General features: G+C 44.3%; 1 protein-coding gene across 2 annotated transcripts in view; it reads right to left on the reverse strand.

The window, feature by feature from the left end:
- Positions 1 to 534: 534 nt before the first annotated feature.
- Positions 535 to 19,286, reverse strand: part of fgd (faciogenital dysplasia) — a 51,539-nt gene continuing 32,787 nt past the window's right edge. Inside the window, exons 3-19 of one of the 2 annotated variants that reach the window (XM_047591880.1) lie at positions 18,018 to 18,219; positions 17,292 to 17,898; positions 14,616 to 14,705; positions 12,157 to 12,293; positions 11,096 to 11,252; positions 10,522 to 10,660; positions 8,764 to 8,822; positions 8,152 to 8,298; positions 7,956 to 8,048; positions 7,765 to 7,844; positions 7,395 to 7,425; positions 6,670 to 6,774; positions 6,165 to 6,218; positions 4,371 to 4,469; positions 4,109 to 4,240; positions 3,179 to 3,319; positions 535 to 2,174 (exon numbers count right to left, since the gene is read on the reverse strand). In XM_047591880.1, the coding sequence (XP_047447836.1) occupies positions 1,929 to 2,174; positions 3,179 to 3,319; positions 4,109 to 4,240; positions 4,371 to 4,469; positions 6,165 to 6,218; positions 6,670 to 6,774; positions 7,395 to 7,425; positions 7,765 to 7,844; positions 7,956 to 8,048; positions 8,152 to 8,298; positions 8,764 to 8,822; positions 10,522 to 10,660; positions 11,096 to 11,252; positions 12,157 to 12,293; positions 14,616 to 14,705; positions 17,292 to 17,898; positions 18,018 to 18,219 (2,519 nt within the window). In that variant the 3' untranslated portion in view covers positions 535 to 1,928. Of the gene's footprint in view, positions 2,175 to 3,178; positions 3,320 to 4,108; positions 4,241 to 4,370; positions 4,473 to 6,164; positions 6,219 to 6,669; positions 6,775 to 7,394; positions 7,426 to 7,764; positions 7,845 to 7,955; positions 8,049 to 8,151; positions 8,299 to 8,763; positions 8,823 to 10,521; positions 10,661 to 11,095; positions 11,253 to 12,156; positions 12,294 to 14,615; positions 14,706 to 17,291; positions 17,899 to 18,017; positions 18,220 to 19,286 lie in introns of both variants that reach the window. The other variant, XM_047591871.1, reaches the window with a different exon arrangement.

A 19,286-nucleotide genomic window follows, 5' to 3' on the forward strand; every position in this document is an offset into this window, starting at 1 on the left:
TTTTTTTGTTTTGTTTTGTTTAAAATAAGCGATGTTCCAAGTTTTCTGCAAAGCACCAGCACCTTGGCTTCACTAAAACATTAATTTCCAAGGAAATAAGTGGGACACAAATCAAGAGGAGAAGCTGCTCGGCAGAATAAGCGTCAAAGTATGAAATTATACCATACTGATTATTTGTGATAAACCATAAACAACATCAATCTTAACCCAAAACTGCTTTTATCAAATGCTAAACTAGGCAAATGAACGAGCTGTTAGAACAGCCGAGAAGCTTTTTCTTTCTTCTTTTGATTTCGGCTTTGCTCACCTCTGTAGTGAAAGTTTACAATCATTTTGGCACCACAGCCCAACCTACTACCACACTATACGAATGCGCGAACTGAAGAGAAAAGCAGAAGTGAACCTGATGTGAAAACAAAGAGAAAAAAAGAACTAAAACTAAACTTTGGTAACAGAGAAACCTTACAAGCTGCTGCGTGCGTGACATCAAGAGAAACAGTGTCGTGAACAGAAAACCCGAGACGTGCAAAGCACTTATTGGACAGTGTGGCACCGAACGAACCACGTCTGTTTATTGATGATATGCTTGACTGCTTTTCCACTGTGCACAATCCATGTTCAAAAACACTCAATGTTGACTCTGCTCACTTACAGTACGACAAGAATGGATTCCGGAGCATAAAAAAGAGCGACGGGGGCGAGGTTTCATAGCACGGTACATAAATATGACTTGAGTTTACATGCACAAAGAGATCCAATGACTATTTTTTTTTTCTTTTTTCTTTTAATTTGCGCTACTTTTGCTTAAAGGCTGGTGCTGATAGGAGCAGGGTACAGGAGGCAAGGCAGAATAATCTGTTTAACAGTACAGTACTTGGTTTCCATCACATCACTGAAGGGACATAAGCGGCAAACGGTTGCTATGCTGAGAGAGAGAGAACTACACGGGATGTATTTAGCTTGCATTGGTACTGGAGTGGAGCTATTGTCTGAACATACAGCACGGGATCAGAGGTGAAGCAGCGTGATCCTGTTCTCACGCAAAATGAGAGATGTAAAAGTGTGTGTTGGATCAGGCTTAAAATGGTCCAGAGTCCAGAGACAACGTTGGTGAGATTAGCGACGCAGGAGAGCGCGTGAGGACAGGGTCTGTACGACGGGAGCATCAGGACAGTGGGAGCATCAGGTGGCCAGCCACAAACGTACACAATTCTGTGTCTCTTTAAGTTAAATGTAATTTTTTTTTTCTTCCGTTTCCTTACATCATACTATAGTATACATACTGTACAACGCCCGGTGAGCCACCGTCGCGTCCGAGGACAGAGAGGTGGCACGGGCTTCTTACACTAACATCCAATACTTAATCAACACAGGAGCGGGCTCACACTCAAAACACACACTTACTGCACATACACGCGCACGCACGCACACACGCTTGCACACATCCGCACAAATGGAAAGACAAGACAACAAAAGAGTTAATGCTTCACAACACTGTTGAATAATGTACAAGGATCTTCATCTTTTTTCTTTTTTAAAAAAAAAAAACAAAAACAAATCATACAGGAACTTTCTTCCGCTATATTACAAATAAAAGAAGTTTTTCAAAGCTCCGCTCCAGCTGCTGGAAAACACTGAGAAATAAAATATCCTAACCAGTGGCGTTGGTGACATTGTTCTTATTTGTGTGTCTTCGAGGAAAGACAGGAAACATGGAGGGGGGAGGAGGAGGAGGGGGAGAAACAACTGTGTGGTGATAACAGGGTTGAAGTGGCACAGGGAGGATTGAGTGGTCCTCTTTTTCGAAGGGGGGGTAAACAAAAAGTGCAGAGATAAAGTGAATTCAAGTAATGTGTGCTCTATACACAGGAGAGGGAAGGAGAGTTGATCAATCCGACGGGGGGGTTGGGAGGGGGAGGGGGAGGGCGCTACTGGCTCTTCCTGTGTTCCGTCAGGCTCGCTGATTCCTCCGTGGGTGTTTCTCCGCGGGCGGCTTTGGAGAGGACGTCCACCCACTTGGCTTGAAGTTCTGCGTCCTGGGCACTTAAGAGCAAAGTTTGCTGGGTGTGACTGAGCCGGAGCACGTGTTTGACCTCCGACTTCTCGGCCGCTGTTGCCGGTACCGCGCTCACCTCGAACCCAGGGAGCGGAACCGCCCGCGACCCCTTGGTGTCCTGCAGAAAACAAACAAACAAACAAACAAAAAAAAAACAGGTTGGAAGAAACGTGGTCGTATTTACGGCTGCGGCATTCATTACTTTGAGGGAAGGGGAAGCGATGCAAGCACATACAGTAAACCCTGCCTTCCCTCCCCCCGCGTTCTTTCTGTATAATCAGAAAATGCTCGTCCAACTCATATTAATCCTAATCTTTGGAATAGCAGCTTTCTGCAGTGAGATTGGGATATTAGTCTTGGAAATGAAACCCGGAGAGGCTTTACAAGGCTGACTGTACATGTGAGCCGTGCGCTGTGAATGACACGGCACCGCAGAACCCTTTCAAAATATGCAAAGCATTTTATTCAAAATTCGACTCTTAGCGCGCCGCCGAGATTGACAGGCTGCCTTGGTAATCTTTTTAAAGGGATCAGCCGGTTTCGTACGTTTCCCCGGAATGTTACGAGCAGATTTCCTGCAACAACCAGAGCCAAGATTTCGAGGAACTACAGAGCGTCCAGAGAGTTGTGTCATGCGCTCGGTGGCGAACCAGAATCCAGGGGCCGCGGCGGACCGGCGCCGCTGACGGCAGCTATACCTGGGGTCAGATTCAGGACAGCTAAATCCTCCTGGCCCAAATCTACAAAGCACAGACAGGCGGGGTTGGACAGATTCGACCTACACGCAGTCAGCGATGTGTGTAGGCGTCACACCGCACAGATGTCCTGCCTCAAAGGGAGGAAGCGGGCGGGAGGATAGGAAGGGCAGGCGGATGTAGGGAGAAGATGAGCACATGTATAGGAGGGGGCTGAGGTGTGCAGGAACTTAAGCAATGTTTATTGTCCTAAAGTTAGATCTGTGATGGTTCTGAGTCATGGTATAATCAAAAAAGACATTTCACGGCCAGTTTTAAAGTAGGAAGATTTGTTTTTTGTTGTCCACAGTGGGTAAAATAACCAACAAGAGCAGTTCATAGTCCAAGTGGTTGAAACGTATAAAAGACTGGGCGTGTTTCCTCTTACCTGTCCACTGGTTTGCAAGTACAGCACCAGCGGCTCAGCCTTGCTGACAGCCACCCACATCTTTGTCCAACTCTTTCCCTTCTCCTGCACTTGGAGGTTCCCACACAGCAGGCAGTTCTCCGCTGTTAGCGATGTCTGTCTCTGAAGACACACAACAACCAGCGGGCGGTCAGTGATTTTATCTCGCTGAATGACAGGCTAAGAGCTGCACGTTGGACTGAACAGAATGTGGAGAGGGGCAATTAAAAACTCTATCTCTGCGTCTGGACATTTAAATTTTATGAGTCAATGACAACCCAGGGCCTCAGCTCACGGTTACATAACAACTATTTAGGACACATTGGGATTTGGACATGGACAGGTGGTGCTGGAGCTCATGCTGGCCCTTGTCTCACTTTACTGCGGCCTCCAGCTCCCTCGTGTGGTGACTGATCTCACTGCAGAGATGAGCCTGCGGTGTCTGTGCTGTCACAGAGACGGGACGAAAGCTGAATCATAGTAATCGTGTGACGACTGCAGCGACGCAGTGTGTCCAGTGTCCTCTAGTCAGACACCCCAGAGTGGACTGTACATCCATCCGCAGACAGACGTACAGACACCTGAAGCCGGCAGACTGTTGAGTCAGCAGAATATGCGACTGGTCCAGATCTCATTATCGTATTAGTTATCAGAGGCAGATTAGCTGATCTTTCAATGTGAACGCGCGCGTGTGTGTGTGTACAACTCACATAACAGAGTGACTTCAAATAAGCCTCTTTATTTATATCCAAATGGTGCAAAAAAGCGTTTTCCAGTAACATTTGTAGTGGGATAATAGTGTGCACGTCAACTGTGAGACATCTGTGGCATCAGACTGGCAGAAAAAATAAACCTCACGCACATGCTGTTCAGTCTTGTGTGTGTGTGTTGTTTTTTTTTTATGCGTCTCACCTCAGGGGCGGCTTTTCTTCTCTGCTCACCACCACCACACAGACTGTCCAGGCTGAGGCTGGCTTCAAAACACTCGGGGCACACTCGGCTCGTTTTGTTGTCCAAGGTCTTTGAACACTTTGCACAGATGGCCTGCAGAAGGACAGAGAGAGGGAGACACACAGTTAATAGTGTGATTTTTTTTTCCAAACTTGTTCCTTGACTTTTCTCCATATCCCATCCGGAACACCGGCCAAATTCCTCTTGTTCCATCTGTGCTCACCGCTCCACAAGACTTGCAGTGATGTTTGCGCTTGGTGAAGTTGAAGCTCTCATTGCAGCCCTTACAGCCCTGTTTCTCCTTCTCCTTTTTCTTGGAACTCTTCTGGAAATAACACAAACACAAACAGAAAAACAACAGGAATCAAGGTCTTTGGTCTGTATGCGGTTTCAGCAGAAGTGAAGCAAAGACAACATGTCTTGCGTCATCTTGCGTTTGTCTGGATGTCTGACTTCTGGTTCTTCTTTCTATTAACAAACTGACGAAGGCAGACACCCACACAGGCACGCTAAAATATCCACAATATTTCCTGTCAGACGGTTGCTCTAGATGCAGGTGTGGGGACGAAAGTGGAAATTCATCTACTTTTTCTTCTCTCCATTTTGTAGAGGCAAGACGGCGATGAATCAATTGCTTGCTGTCAACCCAGCATTATTGTCATTCCTGTCACCTGGTCTACCATCAGTACACCTTTCAGCATCAAACACCTTTGTCACGACACATAGCGAGAAACAGGTTGAGCAGAATGCCGCTTTTTATTTATTTAAACAAAGAATACCTGGTTAAATACTCACAGGCCATTTACCAGCCACTGTAATATATCTTTACTAAAAAATGTCTCTCTTAAAAAAAGAACAGACATGTTTAATTTCAAGTTATCTGATGTAATCCTGCTTCACCCACATTAATCCTCTTCTAATGGTAATTCAAATCAAGATTAACCTGTTTATTAATATGAGAACTTGGTCCTATTTCCTGTTTCTCTGTGGCTGGATATTAGGCAACCTGGCAAATTTGCACATCAAAGTTCAAACGGGGCTGACGGGATCGAGCCTGATGCATTTTTCTCCTTATTTTTCTCATTAAATACAAGGTCTTAACCTCACATGACTTCCAGCACAACTCCACCTCCATCCAGTTTAAACCTGTGCAGATCTCTGATCAGGAAAAAGCAGTAAAAAGACTCAAGGCTCTGTGTCTAATCACCATCTTGTTCACTCACTGCTCCATTTAATATACTTGACACTCAATAGTTTACTCTCTACTAAGCTTTAAATTGGATTTTGGACACCTAATAATCAACATCATGATCAAAATGGTGCTGTGCGCTGTGGGATTGCTGGCAGACACTGATGAACATGCTGTGAGCAGGACTTATTTTCCATTGCGATGGTACTGACCAGTAAATGTAGTCAAATATTTAGTCGATGTGGAGCCATTTTAGCCACAGCTAAGACGTGCGTGCACTCACGCCTCACACCTCACATCAGTAAACATCTCTTGTTGTCTCTCGCTGTTCCAATGAAAGCTTTTACGGCATCTTGTAATGAGGTCTGTATCTTCTCTCAAAGTTCACAATCTGTCCTTTCATGTGTATTCAGACGAACTAATAAAGATAAGCACACCCTGTATTTTGAGCTGCTGTTTCCTGTTGGTTACAGGTGAAACTGAAAGACATGCACTTTTGTCCTAGTTTGAAGCACCACAGCATTTATGTGCATCTTAAATGAGTTGTTTGGCTCCAGAAGAAGAAGACATTCGACATGTTTTATTTATGTTAGTTGTGAAATTTATGCAAAAACTAAATTCAAAGTTGGGCATTTTTAGGAAGTTTATTATTTCAGTTTATAATCCACTCAAATGATGCATGTGGCCCAATAAATTGTGCTTAAATAACTAGCTAACTAACACATACACAGTGGACAGCGAAAAGGGGAAATGCGTAGATGAATGAGCTCATTTATAGGGTTAATAAAGTTCTCCCAACATGCCAGTTAATCATTTTTTTTTTCTCACCCTTTCTTGTAGTTTTTCACCATCTGAATCCATGGACGTGTTGCTCCAGGGACCCTGCAGAGAAAGAACAATGTCATCTTCCTGCAGCAGTGACAAATCTCAGCCACTAGGTGTCAGCGTTGACCTTCTGAATGCGGCCATCTGACTCGTGTCAAGTTACGCTTGGCTGCGGTCCAGCTCCAGCCAGCACAAAGTGGGTCAAACCAGATCCATAAGAGTTTTGTGTAAACTTTGACTTGGTCTTTCCCTATTAGGTCATGAGAGAGCTCTGGGAGAAGAGACTCGCGGATGCTTCAAGTGGAAATAAAGAGCTTCTTTATGTATCTGTTTTGTGTGTATGATAGTAGCACATCCATAGATGGGGAGCTGTTCAAGCAGACAAAGGCCAGACTATGACAACCTCACTATGTGGAGCGCCACTAGTCTCCCATGATTCATTGCACAGGATGACCCGCCAACAGACTGATCAATGAACTGAGTGATGAGGGGACAGAGAGAGACTAACCGGTGACTCAGGCACATGGTCATCCTCCCGGGAGAAGGAGCTGTTGAAAGCTTTATTGAACGTCTCGCTGTTTTGTTTGTGCCGTTCAATAGTGGCGCTGATCACCTGAGAGTCGGAAGAGATTTGGAGGACGGAGGAGGTGGAGAGAGGGAGAAACGGATCAGCATTAGGATGCATTGTGAGTTCTTTTCATTCAGACCACATACAGACAAAATTAAAAGTAACACAATTGCAGCAGGATGTGAAGATGTTCTCCGATCTCATGTCTCTGCAGAGCCTGTTTCTGGGCCGGCCACTCTGACCACGCTCCAAACGGATGGCGACCAAAATGACATCACACCTCCAAAGAATTAAGGCCCGTGTCACAGGCCAGAGACCTCCCTCGCTAGTAGTGCGTAACAGCCCTTTTCTTTTCTCCTCTACTTTCCACCGTTCATCAACTTCAGGAATGCTACCTCGATTCATTTCGGCCAACACACACAAAAACCTCCCAGCTCCTCTTTGTAACATGCCCTCCCACTTTTCCAGCCTGCAAGATATTTTAATCAGCTTTGCTCTGGGCTAAATGAGCAATAATGAGAGGCTTTATTAGAGAATATAATTCCCAAAACTGAGAAAGCTTTGCTAATTCCATTTTCCAATAAAGCAGAACGACCAAAGGCCCAAAACGTGAATCTGATGAGCAGACTGTGTGTGTGTGTAAACTGCATGTGTGAGACTCTTGCCTGTATCCAATCTTCTTTCTCCTCAGCCGTCCTATTAAAGCAAATAAAACATTGTGAAATTACTAACAAGAAAAATCAATTAAACTGAACAAAAGAAATGAGACAATAATAGAGATTTTTTTTTACCATACTGTTAAAATATTAATGAAAATAATCAGAATGTACAGGTTCACACAGTAGTTTAGAGCAATGGCTCTGAACGTGACAATTTATACCCCAGGAAGTGAAATAGATTGTGTTTGTACATTTGATATCTGTTTATATGTTTACAGAGAACTGTTTTAATTGTTCTATGGGAGTGAACCGCAGTAAACAATGTGACGGCATAAAAAATTCCAGTTCAGACTGCGGCTGATTTAAATGTCCTCACCTGGCTTGCAGCTCCAGTGAGCGCTGTTTACCGATGATGGCAAACGTGTGAGGGAGGTTCTGCTTCACGTTCTCCTGCACCTGAGGTCAGGAAGCAGAAGAAATGGGATTTGCATTCGGTAGAATAAATCAAAGGCCAGAGCAAGAGAGAAAGGGAGGGACGTCTTATAAGGATGAGGAGCGGACAGGTACCTCCATGCCGGCAATGTCGATCCTCTCTCGGACACTGAACTTCTGTCCCATCAGTCTGAGTTTAGGCACGCAGTATAGCACCATGTTGTTGAACTGAAAAAAAAAAAAACAATGTAGGTGATGTACAGTACAGATATAATTTATTTATTTATATTTTTAAATCTGACAATTTGTCTAATTTAAACAACCCTCTCACCAAGTAGAGGTATCGGTCTTGTGCTGTTCCGTTTTTGGCTGACATCTTCTTGATATGTCCTTCTTTGATGAGCTCATTGGCCGGGTTCACTATGTCCTCTTCTCCTCCGAGCCTCTCATAAACCTCCAACAGCTTGTGCATCTTTTCCTGAAAGGCATTAAACAGCAGGAGGGTGATGAAGGCTGAAAACCTGAGGCAACGTTTACAGCGCATCCACAGACGGAGGTAAGGTCATTTTGTCCAAAGCAAAGACTCATTCATTCGTGGCCGACATTCAGTAAGTACAGTATTGCATTTTTTTTATCGGTTCATTCATATGGGCTGTTTAAAGGGTGTGAGAGAGCAGTGCGTTATTGCGAGACAGAGGAAAGAGATGGGGAGGATGCATCTTTCAGGCTTCCGCGAGCAGTGAAACTCGAGGCAGGAAACAACAATTTCCTGTCTGTACTAATGCAATGTTACTGAGTGGCAGTGCAGCATCAGCGACTCTTTGATTGGGAAACACATTACACGCGCATTATCTGCTTCTTACAGAGCTCACATCAGATTTAGACTGGTTTAAATGAGGCAAAATGAGAAAATATGAAAAAAAAGAAAGAATAAACGTCTCACCATTTTCCTGATGGCTGCATTGGAGTGGTTTGCTGCAGTAGAGATGAGCTCCAGCGCTTCTGTAAGACGCACAAAGGTAACAGACACTCAGAGACTGCAGACTGACGCGAATCAACCTCCCTTTCTCTTTCACAGAAACAAACAGACAACTGTTCCAATAACTGAGTTTAACAAGATCAGACACTAGACATGCAGCTAATATTAAGCCCGCTTCGTGCATTAGGCTGGAGTCCGGCCAGTGGAGAATCTACCACTAATGCCTGCCAACACCTGAGTCAGCCATCTTAATCATAACCCACATAAACAGAAGTGACACACAGGCGAGGGAAATGAGGCCAAAACAACCGTGATGAATTGTTTTCCAGCCAGAGCGAGTGAGAGAAACCTTTCCACGGACTCCAAACAGCACAGTTAAGGCTTAGGTAAATGGACACAGGGATGTGGGAGTGGATCAGACCACATTGTGTAATCTGCCTCCGCCAGGCTGTTGGTACAGCTACGCGCAAGAGCACTAGGGACTACAGTATGTGAAGCATAAGGGTGAAATTAGACTATCACACTAACAACCACTGTATGTGACAAGAGGCACTGGCACTTTTTTTTGGAAGCGTGCGCTTTAAATGTGAGATAAGCCGTGACTCTGATGAACCACCCCACAGAGTTTTTGTACAATAGAAGCTGAACGTGTACAAAGCCTTTAAAGCATAAACTTTTAAGAAAATCTGTTCTTTAGAAACTAACATGTGCCCCAAAAATCTGCATCGTGAGGTCAAACGTCAGTTCTGAGAGTTGGCGAGCTGAGTTCGTGTAGAAGTTTTTTGGCTCCTTCGGTGACGCTCGTTACGCAGTTTGTGCCTCTGGGCCACAAACAGTAACAGATGGGGGAGGAAAGTGGACATGTGCGGCGAGAACAGATGTACCACTTCTGTGTATGAATCACATTGAGCGGCCAAATTTCAAAGTGTGTCAGCTTCTACAACATCCACAGCTTTCTAGTCATTCTTCTCCTGCTCTCACGCTGCCACAGCTCTCAAACGTTCCGCTGCTAGCAGACACGCAGCAGACACTTCTAATCATTTCATAGCTTTTAGCTGACTGACAGCGGTAAGTCTGCATGACTGCTTCTGAAATATAGTATAGTATAGTATATAGTATAGTATAGCTTTTAATGTTGGTGGTCTTAACCTTAACCGAAGACACAAATGTAGGCTGAAAGTATTCATATAAGCTAACCAGGAATGATATTATGACCACCTTCCTAATATTGTGTAGGTCTCCTGTGTGTCTACAAAACAGTTTGACTCATCAGAGAATGGACATGGGCCTTCAGAGAGTGTCCTAGTGGAGGCCTTTTGATTATATGGGTTGAGGGGAGGGGCCTCTCTGGATCAGGCTTGTTCCAGTACATCCCATAGATACTTGATCCGTTTGGGATCTAGTGAATTTGGAGGTCAGGTCAACACCCTGTGCTGTTTTTCATATTTTTAGTTGTTTGTAACTCTTTTTGTGTGTGTGTCTGTGTCAGGCTGCATCCTGCTAGGGATGGCTGCTGCAATCGAGTGTCATTGCTATGGTGTGAGGGTGTCTGGTGTGGTTTAGGTGGGTGGTGCATGTCTAAGTACCATTAACGTGAATGCCAAAACATTGTATTGTGACATACATAACGGTCAATGCTATTTACTCATAACATGCCCTTAAGAAGAATGTTAAAGGAATCACGAGTCACAGCAGTGCTGCAGTGAAAACATCGAGCCTCACTTTCTGTATCTTTTCGGTCCAGGGCGTCATCAGGCAGCTTCTTCAGGTAGTCTTTTAACAGCAGCTCGTAGCGAGGGATCCTCTGGACCGGCTCCAGCATGTGGTGCTGCAGCGTCAGGTTCCCGCACACGTCCTGTTTCTGTCGGTTCAAACACAAACAGAAAAGATATGAAGTGACTGACAGGTGGAGCACAGGTAGCCCAAATTTGCCATTTTATCTGAAATTCTCTAGCTTCGAAAACTGTTAACGAAAACACAAACAGAACGTTTTATAAAGACGATGTATTGTAGACGTGGCTCAGGGCGTAGGTCAGGTAAACACAGGGTTGGCCGGCAGAAGCTTCCCTGGGCGAGACGCTAAAACTGAAGTTACTCCCAGTGGGAGGTGAGCACCTAGCACTGCATTAGTGCACGAGTATGTGTGCAACTGGAGGAATGAGAAAAACCCTGGAAAGCGCTTTTAGAGTCCCATTAAAAGAGCGAATATGAGCGCAGATCATTTACCATTCAATTAACGGACAAAGAGCAGAGGAGGATCACAATAAGAGGCGACAATACAAACACAGACACAAACCTGGATATTCTGGACGACACTCTTGAACTGTGAAGACCTCTGCGTCCACGTGTTGACCAAGTCCATGGCTCGGTCAAAGTTCTTCACATATTCTCCGTACATCTTCATGAAAGGAGCCAGTTTCTGGAGGATGTCTCCGATGCGAGGGTTAGAGTCCCTACAGCAAATACATAAAACAGAAAGCCATGAGAAAAAAAAGAAAAAAAGCTACATTTTTTCCTGCTAATTCCTGCACATAATTTCATGCATTTAAGGCCGCACGATCCCTTTGAAATAAATCGCGCGATTTGACCTTCTGCCAGTTTTAACTGTAACTTCTGCTTTAGGCTCAAGATTTTAAATGCACACACTGCACATGTTGTTTTATCTTGCTTTGCCTTTGCCTCTCCTGCTGGGAGACGCGTCTTCCTACAGACGGCGAGACTGCTAATTTAAGGTTTACTCTAGATGACTCAGTCAGGTCATATTCTCTTGGCATTTAACAGGCACTGATGTTACACTTTACAGCCAGCAAAGTCTAAATTGCCACATGACAGAGCGCATTAACGTCATTCATCAGCAGTGAGAAACCGAGCTTCTTGACACGACATTATTGGGGAAATTGCACAAATGTATTTCTTTTCCTTCCTTCCTTCCTAAAATGCCCTTTCCTCACTTGCTGTGCGGATGTCTCTTGGTTTTCTCTAACAGTGTTTTTAAGCCTTTTTATCCGAGCCTATAAATTTTAATGAGTTCCAGAAAGCGGTGCGAAGGGAGCCGGTGTGTGACAGGTGATTTCCCTGCACACAGCTCTCTGGAGGAGTCATTATCTTCCAAAGGGTGGCTGATGTTGGCACAATACCACACACTGGAGGTACATTTTATGCTTACTGTGGAAAAAATGACCTCAGTCTGCAGCCCTGACACACACACAACACACAACACAGCACTCTGACGCTGACAAAAAAAAAAACAGAAAACAACACACTGCTGTCCCCTCAAGCCAGCAGCGACGGATTACCTGAGCCAAACTATCTCTAGAATAACGTTGCACTAATACTTCAGGAGTGTTTACTACTCACCATTCTCCCGTAATCCGTGTCTTGAGCTCCGGCAGCAGGAACTTATCATGGAAGCAGTAGATGGAGGAGATGTTGGAGAAGATCCCTGTAATGACGTCCTGAGGGATTCCAGCCTCTGTGAGCTTAGTGCAAAATACCTGCAGAAGGAACGACGGTATATAAGAACTCATGCCGCTCTTAAAATTAAACTTCAGACCGCTCCTATTCAATGAGCAGACATGCAAAGATACATGGAGACATTACAATGCTGCCGTTTATCCTGATAAGCACATTCATTTTGTCCCTTTCTTACTGTTCATTTTTGAGTAAATAAATTATTCAAACAGTTAATTTTGGTTTAATGGTTCAGTCTATTAGCATGTTTGTCAGTAGCTCATCATACCAGAAATGGTAACATATGAGTTTCTGTAACCAGGAAGCGTTTTGCTTTTGTGCGTCATATATTACATAAAATGTCAGCTGACTGATTTTACATGTAAAAACAATCCACTTATTAATCAGCGATTTACCTCGGCCTCAGAGGTTACACTTTTACAGAAGAAACCCTGAGTTACAATCTACAGGAGTTCAAAAGGAAATGAAACACAAAACATGAACGAGGTAAAAAGGGTCTAATGAACGTTGCATCATGGGAAATTCACTCGCACTAGGGAGCAAAGTTCATCAGGCGTTGGCCACTGTCGCTCCAGTTCATTCACAACTTTATGGAAATGCAACACTAAATGATTCTGTGAATTCTGAATGATGTAAGACTTTCACTAATAATCAATATTATTATCATCAGTGTTCATTTTCATTCAAATTATTCCAAATTACTATTATGTTCGCTTTGCAATCGAATATAACCGTGATCCATTGCTTCCTTACGCTCTTGCTTCCCTGGCAGTCACAACAACGAAGTGCATTGCCACAGAGAAAAAATTGTCGTGTGAGCGTAGCGAGACAAAAACAGGAAGTTAACCGTGAGGGTTCTCATAAGCCATGGGTGCTCTCTGATAGGGCAGCTATTCATCTCCTCCACCGCATGAACTCAACCAAGAGGAAGAGGACTCAACCGCTTAAGAGTGAATTCTCATCGCAAGCAACAGTGAACTCAAACACATCGTAGGTAAAAAAAACAACAAAAAAACCCAAAACAAAACAAACTATTTACAGAAAATGAGAGATGATAAAGAAAAAAGAGCCAAAAGCAAAGAAGCAAGACATTGAAGACATTGGTTTGTATATAGGATGGATAAGATGACAGGAGATGATACGGGCAAAGATTAACTGAATAAATAATCAATTCTGACTGTTTCAGAGTTAATTGGTATTCTTTGTTTTCAATGAATGCAAAACATTTTGGACTGTTGATCTAAAAGAATCTGAATGGTTCTCCTAATATTTTATAAATCCAACGACCAATAGATTAAGCTACAATATGATCTAGTGAATCAGAGCTTGGCTGGACTGTTATCCCAAGATGTTAGGAAGAAAGGGAAGAAACGATCGATGCATCTACAGAAAATTCCCAATGCCACAGATTGCAGTTGTGTAACTGTATCATGTCTTTCGTGCCAATAATGCAAACTGCCTGCAAACAGCAAACATCAAACCCACCATGTTGTCGCACTGACACAATCACATGGGTGAGGGTAATGGTGGTTTGACGTGTTTGGTGGCAGGAGTAGGTGCCGATGAACCTCAAACAGTCAGTGTACTTATCGTTTTCATTAGCTCACTGTATCCACAACATGAGTCAGCATCGCACAAGAGCCCTGATGGGTGAAGAGACGTCACCACGCTTTATGACTCTGGAGTGAGACATGAATAAAGTTTCACTGGTGATCCTGGTATAGATCCTGAGTTTTTATATCCCAGAGACTCTTATTCTTTTAGATAAGGACCTGGCTTTGTTAATCTGAAATAACTGCATCACAACCAAGATGGCCGCCACGTAGCTCAGCTCGCCTTTAGCCTCCCAGGGACTTTGGTTTAGCTCAATGCTACAGTGGTCCAAAGACCTCGACTTGAGACTACAGTGACTAGGTGGAACGCCTTGAATGTCTGTTACTGCAATTTATAGTTCATCTATTGTTAGTAGTGTGTAAGGTTAATGTGCGGTACGCAATATCATCAAACAGTTTCACAGAGATTTCTAATTATAAACTCAGCTTAGCGTGAAGCACACGCACGTGATGGAAAGTGGTGCAAGCTGGTGTAAATGCTTCCCCCACAACAGACAGTTTGTATATGCTGTGTGTGTATAAATATAAACTACGTGTACATATACGTTGGGTTAAGATGGTACACGGCTCTGGGTAAGCCAGTGAGCAGAAGGCGGTTGTGAAGTGGATCACAGCACCAACATTAATCCAGGTCATGCCTGAACTCAATCACTAACACCACTGGCGCACCTTGGTGACAGAAGGCCAGAGGTCAAGCTCAAAAAACAGATTCACCCGGAGGCAATGCATTACCTGGTCGAGGAGGTTGAGTCTTTTTACGTAGGCTTCTTCAGTTTGGAGAAGCTCTTTGGCGATGTTCAGGAGCTTCTGAGCCTCCGAGCACTGAGGGAAACACACAATTTATGTGAGTGAAGGAAGCAAAGACAAACATGAACATCATATTACTTTACACAAGAGTTTCTGAATGGCAGGTTTGGTTTTAAAATGATTATACCTTTAAGAGGAACTGGTAGAAAAAGTTTAAGATGGGAACAGAGAGTTACAAGTGCACACGTCACTTTAAACAAGCTCCACATAAACACACTGTTAATCACAATCAACCAAAACATACGGCGTGTTGTGCATCTGCTTGACTTTTATCCAACTTGATTAAAAATATTTTTTAAATATTAACATATACGAGATGTTTAGAATAAATTCAGCCTGTGTGTCAACAGTATTTATGGCGTAAATGAGCAGAACAGCTCCAGTTTAAAAGCTCTACTTTCAGACTGTCAATAGAAGTTGCACAATATTATCAATTTCTGTGTAATATAAAATGAACTGAGCAGTTGCCAGTTATTTATTAAAGTCCCCTAAAACTGAAACCTTTATTTTGTTCATTGCTTTGACCTTATGCGTGAAGAATAACACACTGTGTGGGTCTGACGCTGGAAGGCCGTCTTCCACATCCACCTGCTGAAAGGAGAAACGTTCCCTGTGCTCACCTTTAACCTCAGTATAACATACATACAAACAAGACGATGTGGTCAGATTACAACTACTTGGGAGGCCATTGTGGCTCAGGGTGCAACGTGGACTAGGGGGAGTGTGAATCGACAGAGGTGTTTGTCTCTAGCGTGAGTCCTGTGAAGGCCTGCTGAAGGTGTAAGCCTACGTCACCCCAGTCACCCACAAACCACTTTAGGTAAAGTTGATGTTTTTTTTTTTAGCAAGTAACTTTTGCACTTGTTAACTGCACTTTTTTTTTTTCGTGGCACAACCCGATCAGACACGTCTGTAGCGTATTTGGCAATCTTTCACTTCAATAAACCCCCTGAATGCTAATACTTGTGGCTCAGTTAACACTCATCTGCAGCAGATTACAGTAAATTGACATTCACGCCGCTCTATTTTAGCAGGTTTAGCTGAGCGGCTCGCCAAGCTGTCATGTTTCTCAGCTGCCGTGGTGAAACTGCTGAGTTGTTTTTCCTCTTTTTGCTTGTTCTGACATGTTGAGGTTGAGATGACAAAAAAAAAAACATTTGAGTAACCATAAAAGTGATAAAGTTCATCCCAGTACCGCATGGAGTACCACACAGTGTGGCCATGAAATCCAACCTATTGCGACAACGTGGGTTTCACAACAGCTTTCCTCCATGTGAACAGTCACAAAGACGCGCACAGACGCTCAGCTGTGAGGGTGCATTACATTGATTTCCTGGTGATTTACCCCGCACACCACTGAAAACCAACCCAAACACAACTACAAGCATGTTTTTATCCTAAAATACCCTAAATTATTTCTGTTGCAGGGAACTGTGCGCCATCTCCAAAGGGAAGCTGCGAATATCCGTGCAATGTCACTGAAAGATGCAGGCTCACGTATTTAGATATTGTAAAATTGAAACGCATTATTTCAATTGTGCGTAAAGAGGATGGCACACAAACTCAGCAGAAGTTGTTTTCAGTCATCTTCTCTCTGCACACATCTCCGAAGAAACCCACATCCTCTGTGACAAGGTTGTCATTACACAGCCATCAATATGTCAGCTGTAGTGGTGGAGATGTTGACGCAGACACGAACGCAAGGAGGACGAGCAAGTGCACACACATGTAACAACACACCCTTCCTGTGCACAGCAGCACTGGGATCAGGAAGCCCTGAAGAGCAGTGTTACCTTTCCTCAAAATAATGTGGGTGTTTATGCAGAGAGCATGGTGGCTGCGCGACACTTGTGCTAGATTTGGGTGTGTTTTACAGCATTTACAACGTTATGGGGGGGACGGAAAAAAAACTTCTGCTAACAGCCACGATGACGATGCTATATAAATCTACACGAACTGCTGTGTGTACATATGCTGTCTAACATTTCCTGCACTGGCCTGACTGTTAAAAACTTCTTTGACTCATCTTGCCGTCGCCTTTTTTTTTCCTTTTGCAATCACAGCATATTTTAGGCTTATCCTCCCCCAAAGACTCACAAAGAAGAGTATGTGCTCTGTCCGGGTGTTGTTTACAATCAATAGTCAAACTAAAGGACAAAAGAAATTTCAACTCAGCCGTGGGACCGCTTCTGTCTGCGAACTCTTTCATCTCGCAATCAGCGCGAGCTCCTGTTACAGCTTTTGGGAAGCTATTCATCCTTTTATGTAACAGCAGAGCTGCTTTTAGATACCAGTCAGTCACTTGTGACCAGAAAACCGAGGCTGTAATAGTGTCTAACGTTTCATGCAGAAGTATTCTTTGAAAATGTTCACCCGGGCTGAGATAATAATAGACACAAGCTACTTTTTCCATTAGATGAAAGGCAGTCTGAGTGTCTGAGATGAAGCTGTAAACCTGCAGCCTGCGCTCAGTTTAAACAAGCTGTGAAAATTCCCAAACGATGCCACACAACGTGAGCATTAAATAGTGAAGGTGGTGTGTATTCAGACTTTCAATTATGGTCATTCAGGTTTATGGTTATGGCATGCTGAGGTACTCACTTTGTGTGCCTCTGAGGGTGTATCTGTGAGATACCCAGTCTGTGTGTCTGTCAGAGAGTGTATCTCGCCACTGCTCCCCTCGTCCAAGTCACTGTCCTCATCCTGCGTCGAGTCTCGCTTGTTGTCCAGGGTGACGCAGCAGGACACACTCTCCGTTTCAGTGACACTGTCGTAATGGTCCTCCTCGTCGATGGCGTCCTCGTTGGGGAACACCTCCCCTTCCGCGGTGCACGACGGGCTGTCGATGCCACTGTCCCGGTTGGGGATCTTCCCGTTCTGCTCCGAGGAGTCCGGATTGTCCAGGAGCTTGTGGGACGAGCCCTCCTCGCGCTCCACGTCGCCGAGGCTGTGCGCGATGTCCTCCTCGGCGCAGTCGTCCAGCGCGGCGTCGTCCGAGCCGTCGATGTGCATGGAGGCCAGATGGGAAAGTTCGGACACGTCGTCGGGCCGTTCGGAGGTGCCGAGTGCAAGTTTGTCCACGGGTGGGGAGTCTCCTCCTGCAACCTCCGCTGCGGTGTCCTGGCTGCAGGTGGACATGTCAGACGCAGTGTCCATTCTCAGACACAGGTGCAGCTGTGACCGTGGGAGAACCCCCAGGATGGGGACCCTAAGAATATATAAAAAAAACATGTCTGTATTAATACTAGCTAAATTAAGGTTAGAAACAGGAACAAGTGGCCAACACCATCGTCTAGACTGATCAGACTAATTGCATTTCCTGCTTACCTTGAATTCTCAAACCTCTCGATGAGGAGCCCGACCTTCTGGGCCTCTCTCTGCGGCTGAGCTCCCTGGCCAGGAGGGGTTACACTGGGCTTTGGTTTCGGAGGGGGAGGGGGTGCCGGCAGAGGCCTCGAGGGCGGTGGAGGGATCCTCTTAGGCTTCTTGTCTTGCCCAAGGGCGAGCAGGTGCGCCGGTTTAGGGGGCACTACAGACGTCCAGACGAAGCAGAGAGAGCAGAGCGAGAGAGAAGCATGAGGCTTTTGTCAATGCAGACATTAACAAAAGCTATCAGGTGACACGAATAAATCCCAACGAGAAAACCTCCATGGCTGAGTCCATGCGCTAAGCTCGCTCGTTTCCTCGTAAAATTTCAACACAAAACTCCAAAAGACACAAAAAACTAGTCCGGGACAGAGACATAAAGCAGCCGGGCAGAACGAGATCAGCTCTGAGCGTCTGCTATCGTCCAACTTCCTGATTTCAGAACAGGATGCTGAAATGTGCGTAAGCCACCGCGGGTTACAGATAGGTTTAGAAAAAAACAAAACGCTTATGCAAAGAAATGACAGAGCTATTGCATGCATGCGTGCCAGCACGCTACAGTGCTACAAATTCACCCTCAGAAGTCTGCGTATTTGCATTTACTTAATATTAGGAGGTAGTTTTGTGTAAAACCAGGAACGTGGTGATCTGTTACACTTATTAATTTGAGCACTTCCTCTACGTCTGTGTGTCTCTGTCTGATAAAACAAGGGAGGCCGAGCAGTCTTTTCTGAGGACACGCAGTGTTGATCTTTATGCAAAAGACAAATTGTCTCTAGAGAATGAAAGTGAAGATTAGTGTTCTGGTATAAAGACGTATTTAGGTAATGACTTGCTCTTTTTCTATTCAACATAAAACCACAATACCTGTTAGATATACTTTCTTTATTTGGAACTAAAGTAAGACTTATACCTTACATTCGTAGTTCAAAAAACAACAACATCTGTATTGCTTAATCTTTAAGTCTATAAAATGTCAAAAACACGACCTTTCCATGTGAAGGAGCCCTAAGTGTGAGTGTGCAAAATGAACAAATGATCATATTTAATTAGATGTAACTCCTTTTTGTTGAAGGGTTTAAACAAACTAATCTTTTATCTTAAAGTGCACATGCCATGTGTGCCTAAATGAACTTACACTGCCGCTATCAAGCAAAAGGGAAGTGCAAACAGGACACAAAAGCGTCCTCTACTCGTGCAATTGAGTGCTTCAAAATGTTCAACACCACA

This window comes from Mugil cephalus, chromosome 1 (assembly GCF_022458985.1).
Source record: "Mugil cephalus isolate CIBA_MC_2020 chromosome 1, CIBA_Mcephalus_1.1, whole genome shotgun sequence".
Taxonomy (NCBI): Eukaryota; Metazoa; Chordata; class Actinopteri; order Mugiliformes; family Mugilidae; genus Mugil; species Mugil cephalus.